This window comes from Telmatherina bonti, assembly GCF_933228915.1.
Source record: "Telmatherina bonti genome assembly, chromosome: 20".
NCBI lineage: Eukaryota > Metazoa > Chordata > Actinopteri > Atheriniformes > Telmatherinidae > Telmatherina > Telmatherina bonti.
Window position 1 is genome coordinate 6,982,419 of NC_136618.1, and position 18,105 is coordinate 7,000,523.

General features: G+C 43.6%; 1 protein-coding gene across 1 annotated transcript in view; it reads right to left on the reverse strand.

Annotated features, from left to right (window-relative positions):
• Positions 1 to 18,105, reverse strand: part of odad2 (outer dynein arm docking complex subunit 2) — a gene marked incomplete at its 5' end in the record, with an annotated part of 108,897 nt that overhangs the window by 63,712 nt on the left and 27,080 nt on the right. Inside the window, 6 exons of the mRNA XM_079259583.1 lie at positions 2,106 to 2,220; positions 8,677 to 8,738; positions 8,817 to 8,997; positions 16,298 to 16,452; positions 16,522 to 16,632; positions 17,556 to 17,789. Coding sequence (XP_079115709.1) covers positions 2,106 to 2,220; positions 8,677 to 8,738; positions 8,817 to 8,997; positions 16,298 to 16,452; positions 16,522 to 16,632; positions 17,556 to 17,789 — 858 coding nt within the window. The remainder of the gene's footprint in view (positions 1 to 2,105; positions 2,221 to 8,676; positions 8,739 to 8,816; positions 8,998 to 16,297; positions 16,453 to 16,521; positions 16,633 to 17,555; positions 17,790 to 18,105) is intronic.

The following is an 18,105-nucleotide window of genomic DNA, read 5'->3' on the forward strand; positions in this document are numbered from 1 at the left end:
GTCCGTCCATCCATCCATCCGTCCATCCGCCCGTCCATCCATCCATCCATCCATCCATTCGTCCATCCGTCCGTCCATCCATCCATCCATCCATCCATCCATTCATCCATCCATCCATCCGTCCGTCCATCCATCCATCCGTCCATCCGTCCGTCCATCCATCCATCCATCCATTCGTCCGTCCATCCATCCATTCATCCATCCGTCCGTCCGTCCATCCATCCATTCATCCATCCATCATCCATCCGTACATCCATCCATTCATCATTCCATCCATTCATCCATCCGTCCGTCCATCCATCCTTCCGTCCGTCCGTCCATCCATCCATTCTTCCATCCATCCATTCATCCATCAATCCATCCATCCACCCATCATCCATCTATCCAGTTATCCATAAATCATCCATCCATCATCCACCCATCATCCATCCATCCATCCATCCATCTGTTTGTCTATTCATCCATCCATCCATCCATCCATCCATCGCTCTCCCCAGCCACATTCACCAATTTCACTGGGGGGATCCTGAGGTGTTCCCCGGCCAGCTGAGAGACGCAGTCCCTCCAGCGTGTCCTGGGTCTTCCCCTGGTCTCCTCTGTCTTCGATGACTTGTTTTATTATTATTCTTTTAAAAGATCTGGACCCCAGGAAGAGTCGTCTTCACTACGGTAGAGTACTGGGGATCCACAATAAACTAACCTAAACCAGGGAGGTGTCCAGGAGGCATCCTAACCAGATGCCCAAGCCACCTCAACTGGTTCCTCTCGATCTGGAGGAGCAGTGACTCTACTCTGTTCTCCTCCCAGATGACCAAGCTCTTCACCCTATCTCTAAGGGAGAGCCCGGCTGCCCTGCAGAGGAAGCTCATTTCAACAGGGTGGGAACGTAGACCAACCTTCACCTTTTGGACCAGCTCATCCTTCACCAGGACAGACGAAGCAAAGTTCACATCACTAATCTTCCTGTTTATCTCCCGCTCAATCCTTCCCTCACTCCTGGAAAAACCCAGAGATTCTTGAACTCCTCCACTTGGAGCAGGACCTCATTCCCGACCCGGAGAGGATGCTGCAGTCTTCTCCAGCTGAGGACCATGGTCTCCGATATAGAGGTGATTATTCTCATCATGACATGATGTAGCCAAAAGAACCCCATCATCTGCATAAAGCAGAGACCTGATCCTGAAGCGGATCACTACACCGGATCCCCTCAACACCTCGGATGATCTGAGAGATTCTGTCCAAATTCTGAGTAGAGTTTGATTTGTGCCGATACTTGTACAGATACAGACATGAAAGATACAAACGTATGTCCCTACTGTAGCTCTGTAGGACTAATAAAAACTCCAACTCTGCACCTTCGTCCAGCTCATAATCGACAACATGTCCTTTACACTCTCATACCCACTTCACTCATAAAAGCAATTTCGCAAGCATAATTTTTCATTGTCAACCTTTGATTTCTCTGTTTATAAACTTGTGTACAAGCTTTAACTAATCTTAAATTAACAGACATTATCAAACAAACAATAATGTATTTTAATTGAAGATATAAGTTCTTCACTTTGCATTATGCAACATTCTATCTGGAGATATGTAATATAAATAGCCATGTTTCCATCAGGAAAGCGGGCTGACAGAAGCAGCCTGGTCCCCTGTGTGGATTCCGTGCCTCTGTAACAAGTAGCATGTTGAGGGGAGATTTTCAGCGAGGAAATCAGACGCCATGCCACAGGATATTACTGAGTCTTTCTCCCTGCCTGCTCTCCAGTTCCCCAATCCCAGTGTGCCAAGGAGGCTTCTCTGCTTCATATTAGTCCAAGGTTCATGTAAGCCTCCTCTGACACAGCTCTGCCCCTGCTAACCTCCCAGCAGCAGGTTGGAGGGGGGGCTTTGGAGACAAGCGTGGTGATATAAGCAGGATTCTGTCTAGTGAGTGAGATAACCCTTTATTCTGAAAAGACACGAACCCTGTTCAGCTCCTTGATTTATGGGTTATTCATGTGCTGTTGGAGGGTTTCCATGATATGACAGCAGGCAGGTGCAGAAGAATGATAAACTTCATGTCTCCTGAGATGGAGAGACAAAAAATCTGCACTTTACTTTACCTTTGCATTCTCGAGGAAAGGACAAAGAGCCCAGGCAGCACTGGACTGAACATCTGCAGCAGGGTTCTTCAGAAGCGACCACACCAGGCGGACTCCATCGAGCTGCTTGATTATTCTAAAGGAAGGAAGAGAAAAACGGTGCTGTGAGAGGAAAATAAGAACAGAATTTCATCACTAAATGACATGAAAACACTTAATAAATGTTTTTATTTCTATATTTATGAGATTCTGAGTGACTGCAACGTGGTAGCGTTTCACGAGATATCGATCAGTAAATAATAACACGTCTGTTTGAGGTCTGAAAAGTCTCCGCTCTACATAAATCACTGTGTTCACCTTCTAAACCTCTGAAATCAGTTGCTACGACAACCTGAGGTAGGAAATGTGTAGAAACGTTGGGTTTCTGGATGAGGAGGTTCACTTCGTAAAATCAGTCACCATAGTAACAGACTCGGGGTAAGACTGACCGCGCTTTGCCCCAACTCAGGGTTATAACATTCAGTTTCAACATGGCACAGGCCCGGTGAAAGTAGAGAAATACTCAACAAACACCTGTTTGGATCACTCCACAGATGGATGGGTTAACTGGAAACGGTTGGGTGTCAAGATTGGGTATAAAAGGAGCATCTATGAAAGTTTCAGTCATTCACAAGCAAGCGGATGGGGGGAGGTTTACCACGATGTCTGCATCTGTTGCACAACAGTTTGAGAGCAACAGGACTCATTCATTAATATCTTCTTTTGCCATCAGTATCATAAACTTGTGAGACTGTTGAGTTGTTTCTTTCCTCAGTGACACAGATCGATAGCTGTCCGTATCTGATTCTTCCTCTCTGCATTTCGCTTTCTGGAAAAATGACAACAGGCTTACCTGAAATAGCAACCAGTGGTTAATACATCATGGTGCGTAGATACTAGGCTACATTGTTTAAGCTAACCTGCGTTAGCTGACGTCCTTTTCGTTACATAGCATCACGTTTGCCGTTTATCATCAATATCTTTGTTGGAATGTCTGTTCAATGTGTAAAATCTAAAGCAAATCATCAGCATCTACATTTTCCTCTTCACACGTAATAAGCTCGTCAGGTGTCTTCCACCTTGCCGCCTGTGGGTTGAACTACTAGTTAGGCTCCGCCCTTCTCACCGTTGCCCGACTCTTCATGCTGCATTCATGTGCAGAGAAGATGCTGGACAGAAGCGTCCTACCACTGCTGCACTTTGAGATTTGGATTCAAAGGTAAAGTGTGTTGTAAATAAAATGTATTATTATTATGTGAAACAATTTCATTGCCTTTAAAAGACGTGGCGCCAACAATAGAGCTGTGGCGGCCGCATAAGTGACCCAGTTTGATGAGAGTTGGTTTGTATCAATTATGATGGAAGCATCCATCAATGTCATGGCTGGATTTTCTTTTCCAACTGGCTTTCTCTGCTCTGAAACCCACCCATAGTCTGCTCGCTCAAATCATCCTCCGTGGAAAAGCTCAGCGGGGCCGAGGCCAGAGGTTAACTCGCATACATCTGCGTATAGAGCTTCATACATGGATTTATAAATAGACACTCAGACAAACTTACACTTCATGTTGGTGCCTTGTTTTTAAACCAGAGCCAAAAAGGACTGCCTTCCAAATCAAACAGAGCCAGAGACAGGTCGCTCTATATTTCATAAAGTCTGAGTGAAGTTGACTTAAGCATGAGCTTTATTTCATGTCATATACATGACTGTTTTCAAAACTGCAGTCAGGCTCAGAGAAGTCAGAGTTACGCCACAGAGAACCCGTTGTCTGCTATAAGTAACATGTAACGCGTTCTCCATGTGTGCTTCCACCAACAAGGCCGACATTGAATGCTGTCATAATTACTTAAACACTCCCTAATCACAGTATCTCCGTGACTGGCAACGAGCGAACACTCATCAGGGACGTCCCCTGCGCCATCTGTCTTCCGTTTGCACATAAATCAGTCTAGAGGGATCATAACATCAGTTTCCAGTCTGCGGGGCCTCTTAAACCCGGACCAAAAAACAAAAGCAAAGCGTCATATCATCGGCCAAAACAGCTCCGTCTTCCATGAAGCAGGTATGAAACAGATTAGCGATGAAGTTGCAGCTGACAGTGATGGATTAGAGGAGGAGACCACAAACCTTGGAGGCATAAAAAACAACACAAAGAACGTGTGTTCGCTGTTGTAGTTACACAGATTCATCGGAGGAAGTGTTACATCATTAACCGCATGCTGTCTACTGCTCGGCGGTGAAATCAACATTTCAGTTTTTGGGTTGAGAAAGATATGGATGACCTGATTCAGAATGATAATGAGCATTTTAAACACAAGACATTCAGGAAGAAAATCAAAGGTCAGCAATGCTACAAATATTTAAGGACTGACAAACTGTGAAGCTGCATAGAAGAAAATTAAATTATTTGTCTTATTGTATAACAAACCTTTATTGACACATTGACCAAACCTGCTTGTTTTGAAGAATAGATGCTCCAATATGTTAATGATTCTTTCACATGTTCGTGAACATGACTGTCCCCTGAACTGCAGCCAAACATGCTGCTGTAGTTGAGTTTAGGTGCTTAATTCACTTTAAAATATGTTTGCTTGGTACTTTTTAGAAAATGCTGTGTTTCTTCTAAACTTTAACTTTACAGTAAATGAGTGCATCCAGGTAGAATTTCTCTTTATTTTCCAGTGGAGCCAGCGATAAAGGGCAGAGACCCCTGCACCATACAGTGGTTCTCATTCCCCCAAAGTAAACCTAAACCAGTGTTGCTCCTACCCTGACTCAGCCACCACAGATATATTGTTGGTGCTACACCTTAAAATGCAGAAAATGCTGACGCCTCCAGACGGCAGCAGTGGTAGGATACTCTGCTGTCCGACATCTGCTCTGCATGTGAACGCACCCCACGGGCGGCGAGGTAAACTTCAAGAACACCCGACAAGCTGACTACGAGTGGAGTCCACAGAGAGGAAAGGCAGCGGCTGATAAAGTTGCTTTAGACTTTATAAGTTGACCTGACATTCCAATAAACACATTGATGCTATGTGTAATGATAAGTAATTGATGCTAATGCTATTATTAGCTTAGCAAAGTAGGCTAACACCTACGCACCATAATAAGTAACCACTGGCTGCAAATTTAGAGGAGTCTGGTTAAATATTTTTTCCACTAAAGCATGATACAGCGAGGACGTCAGTTACAGTTACTGGTATCAACTGGGTACACCCCAGTGCCCCTCCCCCACCCCATTCTGAAGATCTGTATTTACATCATTTTTATGTTATCTTGATTTTATACAAATGTAGGTATTTGGGTTATTTTAACTGCTTGTTTCTGCATATATTTCTTATTTGTCTAGGTTCATCGTGTTGTTTGATGCTGAATTTGTTTCAGAATTTGTACATATGTGTTTGTATCGCTGCAAGACTGGTTTACCTGGAGGTGTAAATAAAGCTGAATCTGACTGTGCAGATCGGTTGAGGAATAAAAAAATCTCCTGGTAAAACTGAGTCATGTTAACTGACAGGACTGTTGCAGCTAATTATGTGGTACCCTTCATACATCATCATCATGTGTGTGAACTGGCCGTACATCATCGGTCTCTGTTGAGCTGAAAAACAGCTCTGCTCATGTTGGGCTGGAGAAGGAAATAATTAAATGTAAGTTATGTTAATGGCTCAGCAAACTACTGTAGGCCTACATGTCTGAAAATAAGCTATAAGGGGAAAGTATACAGGAAGGCTCTCTCTGTTTACAGCTACGTGTGAAAGGATGACAGATTACAAGATCTGGCCTGAATGTGCGTACATGAGAAAACGCAGAAAACATGATGGAGTGATGTAATGTACCTCTGTTTACTGCAGTTACTGCCTTTGTTTTGACATGCTTCAATTTTTATTGAGCCCTTTTGGTTTTTCTCTCCAAACAAACAGGCTGGTACAACGGCATTAGCAGCTAGCTAACAGCATAAACACAGACGTTTAGTTATATTTCTGTCCACTGCTAATTAAGAAGGGTCTTGTAGTCTGTAACACCCTTGTAAAAGCAAATGAGGCACAGATGGAAGCTCCACAATGATGTGCAGGATTGAGGGTGAGGCTAAATGAACAGAAGGAAAAGAAAAGAGAGTGCGCTGGACTCTGGTTGAGTGTAATTTTCCAGCCGTGTAGTCTTGGAAAGGGCAGGGCTTTAGGTATGTTGGCCTGAGCAGCTCGGTGACCACAAGCTTCAGTAAAACACTGGGAATTAAACCACAACCACATTTAACGCAGCAGGTACAATAAACAAAGCTTTTAAAATCTGTCATTAAGCTGAGGATAAAAGAGAAACCTACCTGCGTAATCACTGATTAAAAAGACATGAATTTCTTCACACACCAGCCTGTGACAGCTTAATCATACCAAGTTACGTCCTCCAGGTACAAGATAAACACGTGACATCAACAAACGACCAGGAATGCGTGTCAGGAGATAAACCACATGACTTCTGTGAAAAGGTTTGATTATCAGGGCTAAAGAAACTGCATCAGGCTGGTTTTACTTCCAGCTTGAGTCTTCCTCACAAACCAGGAGTCACGGAGTTCCTCAGGGTTCTGTGCTCGGAGCGATACCATTTAGGCAACACTCGTCTGTTTCATGATGAATTCTAAATTATGGGAATTACTTGGTCAGATTACAGAAATTTCTTCAAGATATAAAACTCTCCTTCTACACCAGAACAGGATGCAAGTTGTTGTCTTTGGACCTGGAAAGCTCAAGAACTCTGTGGAAACACTCTGGATGATCCTACGTTGGCTTCCAGTCAGAAAATCTGATCCAAAGTTCTGCTGTTAAAAATTCCTCTTGCAAATGAAGATCTTAGTGACCATCGCATCCGAAGGACCTCAGTTCCAGACTGCAGGTTTTCTTTCTGGTTCTGGTCCTGATGAAGGTTTTCTTTCTGGTTCTGGTTCTGGTTCTGACAGAGGTTTTCTTTCTGGTTCTGGTCCTGATGAAGGTTTTCTTTCTGGTTCTGGTTCTGGTCCTGATGGAGGTTTTCCTTCCTGGTTCTGGTCCTGATGAAGGTTTTCTTTCTGGTTCTGGTTCTGGTCCTGATGGAGGTTTTCCTTCCTGGTTCTGGTCCTGATGGAGGTTTTCCTTCCTGGTTCTGGTCCTGATGGAGGTTTTCCTTCCTGGTTCTGGTCCTGATGGAGGTTTTCCTTCCTGGTTCTAGTCCTGATGGAGGTTTTCCTTCCTGGTTCTGGTTCTGATGGAAGTTTTTCTTCCTGGTTCTGGTCCTGATGGAGGTTTTCCTCCCTGGTTTTGGTCCTGATGAAGGTTTTCCTTCCTGGTTCTGGTCCTGATGGAGGTTTTCCTCCTGGTTCTAGTCCTGATGGAGGTTTTCCTTCCTGGTTCTGGTCCTGATGGAGGTTTTCCTTCCTGGTTCTGGTTCTGATGGAAGTTTTTCTTCCTGGTTTTGGTCCTGATGGAGGTTTTCCTTCCTGGTTTTGGTCCTGATGGAGGTTTTCCTTCCTGGTTCTGGTCCTGATGGAGGTTTTCCTTCCTGGTTCTGGTCCTGATGGAGGTTTTCCTTCCTGGTTCTGGTCCTGATGGAGGTTTTTCTTCCTGGTTCTGGTCCTGATGTAGGTTTTCCTTCCTGGTTCTGGTCCTGATGGAGGTTTTCCTTCCTGGTTCTGGTCCGGATGGAGGTTTTCCTTCCTGGTTCTGGTCCTGATGGAGGTTTTCCTTCCTGGTTCTGGTCCTGATGGAGGTTTTCCTTCCTGGTTCTGGTCCTGATGGAGGTTTTCCTTCCTGGTTCTGGTCCTGATGGAGGTTTTCCTTCCTGGTTCTGGTCCGGATGGAGGTTTTCCTTCCTGGTTCTGGTCCTGATGGAGGTTTTCCTTCCTGGTTCTGGTTCTGACGGAAGTTTTTCTTCCTGGTTTTGGTCCTGATGAAGGTTTTCCTTCCTGGTTCTGGTCCTGATGGAGGTTTTCCTTCCTGGTTCTGGTCCGGATGGAGGTTTTCCTTCCTGGTTCTGGTCCTGATGGAGGTTTTCCTTCCTGGTTCTGGTCCTGATGGAGGTTTTCCTTCCTGGTTCTGGTTCTGACGGAAGTTTTTCTTCCTGGTTCTGGTCCTGATGGAGGTTTTCCTCCCTGGTTTTGGTCCTGATGAAGGTTTTCCTTCCTGGTTCTGGTCCTGATGGAAGTTTTCCTTCCTGGTTCTGGTCCTGATGGAGGTTTTCCTTCCTGGTTCTGGTCCTGATGGAGGTTTTCCTTCCTGGTTCTGGTTCTGACGGAAGTTTTCCTTCCTGGTTCTGGTCCTGATGGAGGTTTTCCTTCCTGGTTCTGGTCCTGATGGAGGTTTTCTTTCCTGGTTCTGGTCCGGATGGAGGTTTTCCTTCCTGGTTTTGGTCCGGATGGAGTTTTCCTTCCTGGCTCCTTACATAACATGAGTTATAAACCAGACTAAAGTGGGTTGAACTGGACTGTTTGTCTTCAACCCACTGATATATATTTATAAATAAAGCTTCCCTGAATGATTAATATAAAAAAACAAGAGTTGAACAAGACAAGACGTCACTTACGCCATGTTTTCCTTATCCGTGGCACACGCACCGACAGCCTTGGTGACGTTGACGAGCAGCGCCTGGTGATACGACAGCGTGGACGAACATGAATCAGCATTAGAACATGGTCTAAAACCAAAGCGTGGCGTTTAACCCACCTGGTTGGTTCCAATCAGCAGATTAACCAGCGGCTTGATGCCGCCGCACGAGCGAATGGTGGCCTTGTTTACAGGTATCTGAGCGAATTCCCCCAGAGCCCCCACCACGTTAACCAGCACTTCTTCAGGCTGATCGGTTAACAGTCGGACCAGCGTTTCCAGAGCTTTATACTTCTGAAAGCTTCGGGTGAAGAGGAGGAAAAGATTGCATAATTATCAGGGACGTAAACAAATAAAGGCAGAAAGTAAAAAACGGTCTGTTGACACGTCAGTCGCTTGAAAAGTCCTGTAAGCTGGAAACCAGCATCTAGGTTAGGGTTGGGCAGCAAAAAGCAAAACCTGAAGTTATGGAGCTGCAAATCTTTTTTTTTTTCTCTCTTTTTTTTTCTTTTCTCGTCCAGCATTTAGGCAGCAGAATGATGGTCTGGATGTTCTGCTGAGCAAATTTTCTCTGCCAAGGGAAGCTTTATAGATATAATGATCCCCTTGACTTTCTGAATTTTTATTTTATTTCTATATTTATTTTGTATTATTTTACAAATTGTAGAGTTTGTACTGCTGGACCAGAGAGGACAGACGAAAGACAGAAAGAGGAAGGAGAAAAAACACCTCATAAGAAAAGTGAAAGAGATAAAGGGAGAGAAAAGGGAGAGAAAAAAAACAACTAAAAAATAACCCAAAAACAAAAAGAAAAAAAAAACAACCTACAGATGTATACATACACACATACATACACACGCATACATACACATACATATACACACACATGTATACACATATACATATACACATACATACATATACACACACACCTCTATGCACACACACACACACACACACACATACATACGTACAAACATATACGCACTTGCCAGTATTAACACATATACATACACATACAAGCCAACTTTAGATCATAGTAACTAAACTATGAATGTAAAAAGTGAAATATAAATGAGAAACAAACAGAAATGAGAAAACTAGCTGCTGTTAGTGAATAAACCTGCAGACGACTCGGTGACTGTGTCACATGCAGAACATGCAGAGTGGAACGTGTTCCGGAAAAGGTGATCATGCCAGTGTGACCCCTCCCACACAAAGGCAAGAGGCACGCCAGGAGTACCCCCGAGACCAGGGCCATCGGCAGCCATCCCCAGGCACAGACCCCAACCGCCCCACCCCGGAGCCAGCCATGCACCGACCCAGGAGGAGGCAGAGGGGGGTCCCAGCCAGAGTCCCCCGCAGTCAGGGGGAACAGGCCCCAGCAGGCCCGGACCAGCGAGGACCGGCCCCGCCGGGCACCGGCCCCCCAGGGCAGACAGAGCGCGGGCCCCACGGCAACGAGCTTTAGATTTGGAGCTGCAAATCTAAATAAAACTAAATGTGACCGCTTATCAATTTAATAAATCAACATTTCTTTCACAGTAACAAAGTGGCCACCGCATCCATGATGAGGTCATTTTGGTCTTCGTGCAGTTCAAATGTAAACTGTGTGTGTTGTATATATTGACGGGATGTTGTTGTGTTGTCATCATGTTGCCCAGCAGGTTTAATCACAGTAACTATAGTTGTGTTTTCCTGCTGTTCTTCATGTTTTTCCTCCGTCTGTCTTCCAGCAGGTGCTCCTGATGATTGTTTGCTTTGTGTAATTTTTTATCGAGGCTGCAGGATGTTTTCTGTATCAAGTCACCTTAAACATAATTTTATTTATAAAGCCTTTCGTGCTTCACATGATCAAGTTTAAATCAACCTTGTTGTTGCTTCTTTTCTAAATTTCTGTGTTTTCATTTCCAGGTTTTTATTGTGATATTTAGGTTGTGAGCAGTTCTGGGGGTTATGGAAACAAAGTTATTACAACCTTAGGACAATGTGTCAACCTGTGAAAAAAGAGCAAGATGCATCTTCTTCAGGAGAGATTAATCCAAGTGATCGGTGCTATCCTACTGATAAAAACATAAAGGCATGAAAAGCTAAACCATAATAAGAAAATGTTCCTGCTTAATGTCAAAACTACAAATGTCAACAAATTCAGTGACAGAAAATTCCTGATCAACTGAGGAGTGTCGGTGTGACAGGATGCAACCTCGGTATCCTCCATAAAGCCACACCTGTAATTATTTATCAATACTTTCCAAGTCAAAGGCAGAGAAAAGGTTTCCCTCAGCAGCACAGGAACTCGAGGCGCTTTTCCCACGGCTCCTCAGAGTCTTCCCTCGCATTCACTTTGCAGAACCAAAAGCTTTGCTGTGGCTTGGAAACGCTTCCTCCCTCTTTAGCTGTGACTCTGCCTTGTTTGCGTTTGCTATAGAGTAGTAAACTACAGTAAACATTCAAAAGGGATACACTGCGGTTGCAAAAGGACCTCAACAGACCTCTGATGTACAGTTAAGCTCTACGGCTGTTTTTATTCACAGTTACGGTTGCTGGCATGACGGTCCGCGAGCCGCTGTAGATGGCCAAGGTCATTTGGTTTTGGTCAGGGTCCGCCAACAAACAGCCCAAACTTGCAAGTGAAAACACAGTTAATGAACAGAGGAGCTGCCAAATTCGACTCCGGTGACTTCTCACCACGTGGAGAAGCAGCGAAGTGTCAACTACACTTGACTACAGTAGAATTATCTTGTAGTCGCAGACATAAATCTTGATAAATGAACACCGTGTCATGTCTATTTTTATTACGTCGAGCTAAGATGAGGTAATTACGTGATGGCAGGAAGCAAACCGAGGCACAACACAGCTGTCGTTGTAGATATGAATGTTTCTGGACTCATTTCTCTGCTGTTCTTTAAAAAAAAAAAGACAAATATTTTCGTTATTTAATTTAATTAATCTACCAAACAGATGAAGCCAGTTTATGTGAACGGGAACAGCAGAGGAGGTGAGGAGAAGCATCATCTACAGGAGCAACTATGGTCAGCTCATCGCGGGGCTGGAAAAGAGGTAAAGATGGAGGGGTAGCCAGTATTTGGAAGCAAACCCCGCAATCTTGACCCCGAGCATTACTGCACTGGCAAATACAGCCTGAGACTTGGCAGGCACCACTTTCCATTGCAAACTTATTCCCTCGGTCTTTTGTTCAAACTTTTTTACAGCATTTTTGTGTGTCCGCAACACCTCAGTACACAGGCTCAAGGGGCCTCATGTGGATGCACCCATAAATCTGCACAAAATAATGTTTCACTGTTTCTGAGTGGGCTTTCGGCGCGAGTTTTTCCCTCCGCGGGCAGCTAATCGCAGCCTGGTGAAAAAACATCAGCCTGTGACAATGTGGTTTTTACACAAACACACTTATGTTATGAGTGTAATTATATTTCAGAGCATCAATCATTTCTCATTTGGATGCATCATTAATCAGGAAAATGGTTTGCAGATGCTGCTACTTGTCTTGAGTGGAGGTCCCGCCAACCTCTATACTGTCCAGACCACACAAATCATTAGTCACATAAATAAGAAGTAATCCTCTTGTTGCACGAGGCCACAGGACCTGTTTCATTTGACCAGGAATCAAATGAGAAAATCGTATTGCCAAATGATTTTCATGTCTGCGCCGCTCGGCCCGGGATTGTTCCTGCAAAGAGCTCGTGCCCCCGTTAGCATTTGTAGCCTTTCCTGTTTGACAGTAATGGTCCGGTCTGTTCGGTCCAAGCTTTTGCCTGACCCAGATCTTAGAAGTGCTTCAAATTCTGCTGAAAAAGTGTGGAAGGAAAATAAATCACACTACAGTGGCCATTAAAAACATTTGCAGTGTATCGTGCTGTTTTCCTCCTGAAGAGCAGAATAATTTTACTTCCATTCACACCCAGCTGACACATGAGGGAAGACGTAGTAAATACATAGTAGTGTTCTGAGCTAACACAGCTGCAAAGGCTCATGGGTATCAAAGCTGTAACAATAGTTCTCTGATTTTTGTTTAAATACTGTTATTGAATTGCTCTTATTCCTGGTTTGGTTCGTGCTACGTTTGACTTGTAGTTATGGTTTCAGTTTTGGCACAGAGAGTCTGGGAGATTGTCCGGCGGTTACAAGTGAAGCCTATACGGAAGTTAAAAAGACCAACTTCACAGCAGGAATAAACATCTTTACAGCAGAAATAAACAAGTTTACGGCAGAAATAAACATGTTAACAGGAGAAATAAACATGTTTACAGAAGAAATAAACATGTTTACAACTGAAATAAACATGTTTACAGCTGAAATAAACAAGTTTACAGCGGAGATAAATATGTTTACAGCAGAAATAAACATGTTTACAGCCTGGTTCAAAAATCCATTTTAGGTTTAACAGGTCAGGTTTACCTTCATGACAACTGTGGGGGAAGTGAATTTTTTTCTAACTCGCACGTTTAAAAGTAATTTAATCTCGAAGTTCGGCATATTTAGGGGCGTGTCCTTTTGATTGACAGGTACCCAATCTCCCGCTTCAAGTCAGAAGAACGTAGAACAACCGCGGTTTTTAGTTGGTTAACAACGTGACTTAGCTTTAGCCTGCTTACCTCCGTTAGCTGGTTAGTTCCTGTTATCTCCGGGTTAGCTCGGTTAGCTCTTAGCTACAGAAAGCTCGGAGTTCGCTTTATGTCAATCATCCACCATGACGCTCACAGCCCCCCTCTCAGCTCCACCTCTTTGCCCATATTTGTATTTTCCGGGTGAGACGACACGCATGCCCCTGCCAAGATGGTGATGGTAGGAACCGCCCACCGAGCTTCAATTCAGCTCTTCAGAATTCTACGGGTGGTGTCACGGAGGCTCCGCCCATCTCTTTATATACAGTCTATGGCTGCCATGTAAAAAGACCCATGGCAAGCAGATATAAAAAGTTTCATTCTAAGTGAATAAAAGCACGTCAGTTACTTTAGTAAAGTTATAAGATGCCAATAAAAACAGTTTTTGTTATTATTTAAAATATTTAGATCATAAACCTTTGATCTACACCTTTAATTTTACAACATTCAACTGAAGCCATTTCACTGAACCTTTTTACATGATTCTGTTTTCAGTGCTAATCGATCTCGATGTAAAGCGTTATTATGGAAAGATCTGTAAATGTCGATGTTTTAAGTTTAATAAAAATGGTGGTATGCAGTGATTTCTAGTAGAGAAGCGTTCGGTTTAATGCAGAAGATCACCAGCATTCAGCCTTGTCCCAGTCTTACAGAGATTCCCTCTAAATCTAAGAATCTTGAAGCGATATTACACACTGCAGATGTTCGGATTTTTAGAGTCTGAGAAACATTTTTCTACAACTTTTAGATCCAGCTTGTCTCAGATTGGTGAAACTCTGTCCATCTTTCCATCCGAGAGACTCTGCCCCTCCGAAATGCTCCTTTTTTACCCAGTCATATGACTGACCTGTTGGTCATTTGTCAAAAACTCCTACAGTTTGCTGCATATTTTCTATCACAGAAAGGATTCCGAAACACTTTCTGATCAGCTTTATTTCTACAGAGTTAGTGAGGTAAAAATTACCTCCGTGTTGGTTGTATATTGAATTCTCAGCCGCTGAATAAAACTGAATAAGTACATAAATGAAAATAAATCCTTCTGTCAGGGGCACACGAGTGGAAAGGCCTCATGCTGCCAGGGCGCAGTCTCTGGACATTATTTATGTTAGAAAGAAAAGTGACTGATTTAAAAATCATCTGACACTGAAGGACAAGTCAGAAACCTTTCCAGAAATGTCACCACTGCAGGAACGGGGCTAAATGACATTTAAATAAATCCCTGTCTTACATGACAGATGATTAAAGGCCCTGCAGCCGGATTCTTTCAGTGTGCCAACGCCTGCTTCAGCACTAACAGGCCTTCAATGACACGTCGCTGAGGCCTGTAAACTCTGCACGTTGACTTGATCTTCTGTTAACGGTGGAAAAGTATGAAATCTAAAGGCAAACACTCGCATAAAACATCAAAGCTCTTCGACTCTGAACTAAAATTTTGACATTTTACACAAATAATTGCTTGATCCGGACGCCACGGCGAGGCAAAGGGAGCTATGACAGCAGAGTGGAAAGAGCGACACGGCTGCATATAAAAGCTACGTGTGATTGCAGCATGACGACGGAGATGCGCTTCCATGTTCCGGATCCATTGTTGCTATTAATCTTTTACATACTGCTGTTAACTGCGTCAGCTTAGCGCACACAAGCCTCTAAAGTTATGGCCACATGTGGACAAAACGTCTAATTCCCATTAAACTTTTTACACAAAGTCTCATTATATTTCTGCTCCTCTGTCGGGAAGGATTTGTCAAAGTCATACGGATCCACCATCACAAGGTGTAAAAACGCCGTAAAGCTCGGTGTGCGCCCCGATCCAGATGCTCTAAGCTGCACGTTCCGATGAGCAGGTTTATAATTCATCTGTGTGTTTTTACACACCACATGCTGCTCCTAACGCTTTAAAACGGTGCAACAGCAGCACAGTGTTGCTCTTAACACGATTCTTTTTAATCACAGGCACTAATAATGAGTTTTAGGGAAAATGCTTCATTTTAAGCATGAATGTTAAGTAGAAAAAAATTACATTATTTTAAGGAATAAACTTGAAGAGCTCAATGGATCATTTCTTTGTGACAGAATGTGCTAAAAGGGGGGTTTCCAAAGGGCACGGGGGTCCCTGAGGCTCTAAAGATTCAGATTAATGTGCACACATTGTCTCTACCATAAGAAATAAAAGGAAGACTAAGTTGTTTAGTGGTTTTCTGGAAGGACAGGACTCAGCCAGAAAACCTTATTTAAGGTGCAAATCTCTGATCTGAAAGCATAAAACTGGTTCCAGCTCTGGGTGGGCAGGGGGTCCGTGGCCTTTCAGCAGGAGCAGGAACGGGTTCCTCCAGCTAAAAATGTCGGGAACCAGATTTAAAGAACAAACTGTTCAGTGGAACAAAAAACTAAATTAAGACCTAAAACCAAATTCATGACATTTAATCAAAGTGGTCTCAATAAATCTGAATAATAATTTCATTATTGTTTAGTGGATAAAATGCATAAATCTGACCGGTAAAGCAGGACAAAGTTTAGGTTCCCAGTTAACGCTGCATGACTGGGACGCTGGAGGACGAGCTTTAAAGATCTCATATTACTGATTGTTTTAATGTGGGCGCCAGAAAATGGGTTTTACCCAGAACCGAGTCCTGGTCCTGAATTTCAGTCATTCCAACTCCGTCTGTACGGAGAGGATGTTTCTGAGTCTGAACCTTTAAATGCTCCACGACGGGGACACGCGTCCGTCAGAAAGCGACCTTTGCGAGGTCAGACAGGAGCCAGGAACGCTGGAAGCAACACTGCTTCTTATTTCTGTCGGACTAAACGTTTCTAATTAAACCTTCTGGAGGACAAACTCGTCTTTTAAACTTGTCATACATGCCCACCACACGAGGCTTTATCACCCCAGAAACACGTCTCTCTGTCTAGTCGGCGGTCTGTGGAGGACGAAGGTGCATCATCGCTCGGGGTAATGTAAGATGGCGTGTTGAAACGTACATGGCCACGTTCCCCAGGCTGTTTGAACACTTCCAAATGGCGCCGGTGGCGGCGGCCAGGAGATCCTTGTTGTCGGCTTTGGCCAGCAGGGATACCAGCGGCTGCAGGCCTTTGTACCTGCGCACCAGGTCGCGGGTCTGTCTGTCCTCGGCACACTGTAAGGAGAGCGACGGATGAGACTTCTGCTGCAGGTTTGGCAGGAGCAGAAGAAGAAAGTCGGCTACCTTAAAGATGGCACTGGCACAGTGCATCTGCAGCTCCTCGCTGTCACTGCTCAGGTTTTTAACAAAGTCCGTCACCATCCCTTCCGTGTGAATGATGACTCGGCAGTTTTCCTGAGAAGTAGTAGATCACATGACCAAGATTAATGATCTATTATTAATCAGGATCACATCTCTGCATGTGTTTCACATCTAAAACGGAATCAGTCAAATCCACCTTTCAGCAAACCAGTTGCAGTCTTTCCCAGTTAGACTGGAGTTAACACACGTACTGGGAATTTAGACAAAGACAGGAATATTTATCACTTAATTTCTGTCATGTAATGCTTTAACAAATAAATAAATAAATAAAAGGCGGAAAGATGAATAAACGCGGTATTGGTTGGGGACTTTGTCAACATATTCCACCCTGCGATACGAAATCAAGACTTTTTATTGTCATTTTTAGTTATTTTTATATATATATATATATATATATATATATATATATATATATATATATATATATATATATATATATATATATATAATTTTTTATATAAAGACATGAAACCAGGTGGCATTTATGCTTTCTTTTTGATTTTCTTTCATCATTTTCATACCTATTTTTATATCCTTTAGTTATTATTTATTTTGAATGACTTATTATGTATTTTATTCAGCTACATAAAGCCTAACGTGACATGTAACACAGTCTCTGACAGACACCAGGAGGAACAACACTACAGTCACATGGGAATAAAAGATTATGGTTCATTTTCTTGGAAAAGGGACAAAAAAACTTCATATTTAAAATAAACGTACTTTTCTGACCATGTTTTTACGGGTTGATTTAATCTTTGTAGTGCTTTAATGAATGTGTAAAGCATTGTGTTACATTTTATTGTAGGAAAAGTGCTTTATAAATAAAGTTAGCTTTGATTTAAAGGGTAAATTCTTTTCAACTCTTTTTAGTGGATTTTTCTGCATGAATTTTATTGAAGTATAACTGTAAATGTCAGTAGTGGTAGCCTCAGCGCTAAGAGGAGGTGGTTCACCTTGGAGGCACATTCCTGCAGCGTGCCCACGACGGGGACCAGCATGTTTTCATGGGGAGACTTGAGCAGGCGTCCCAGCAGAGGGATCCCCCCGGCTCTACGAATGGCCTCCTTGTTCTTGGTGCTCCTGCTGCAGCTCCACAGCGCCAAGGCCCCGCAGCGGGCCACCTCCACGTCCTTCTCCAGATTGGCGCTCAGGTTGCCTGACTTGGCCGTGCAGTCCAGCAGCTTCACCTGAGAGGGGACCCCAGAATCACGCGTGGATAAACACAAACATAGGGAAGGCCGCGTGTACTTAAGCAGAAAAACCTCCTTCATCACATGCAGAAAAAGTCAGACGTAGGTTGGTCAAGTCTCAAACGTTCGCTTGAGGTGATAATAGATGGTTCCGGATGGGAACAGCGACTTGTTGGCGGTGATGAAGAGCGTAATTAAAATTCTATTACCACACGGTCTGCAAGCACAAAAACACTGGAGATGCAGGGAGTGGAAAGCTGTCAGAGGAGTTGTTGATGTTAGGCCTGGAGAGCCCAGCGAGACGTTCACGGCC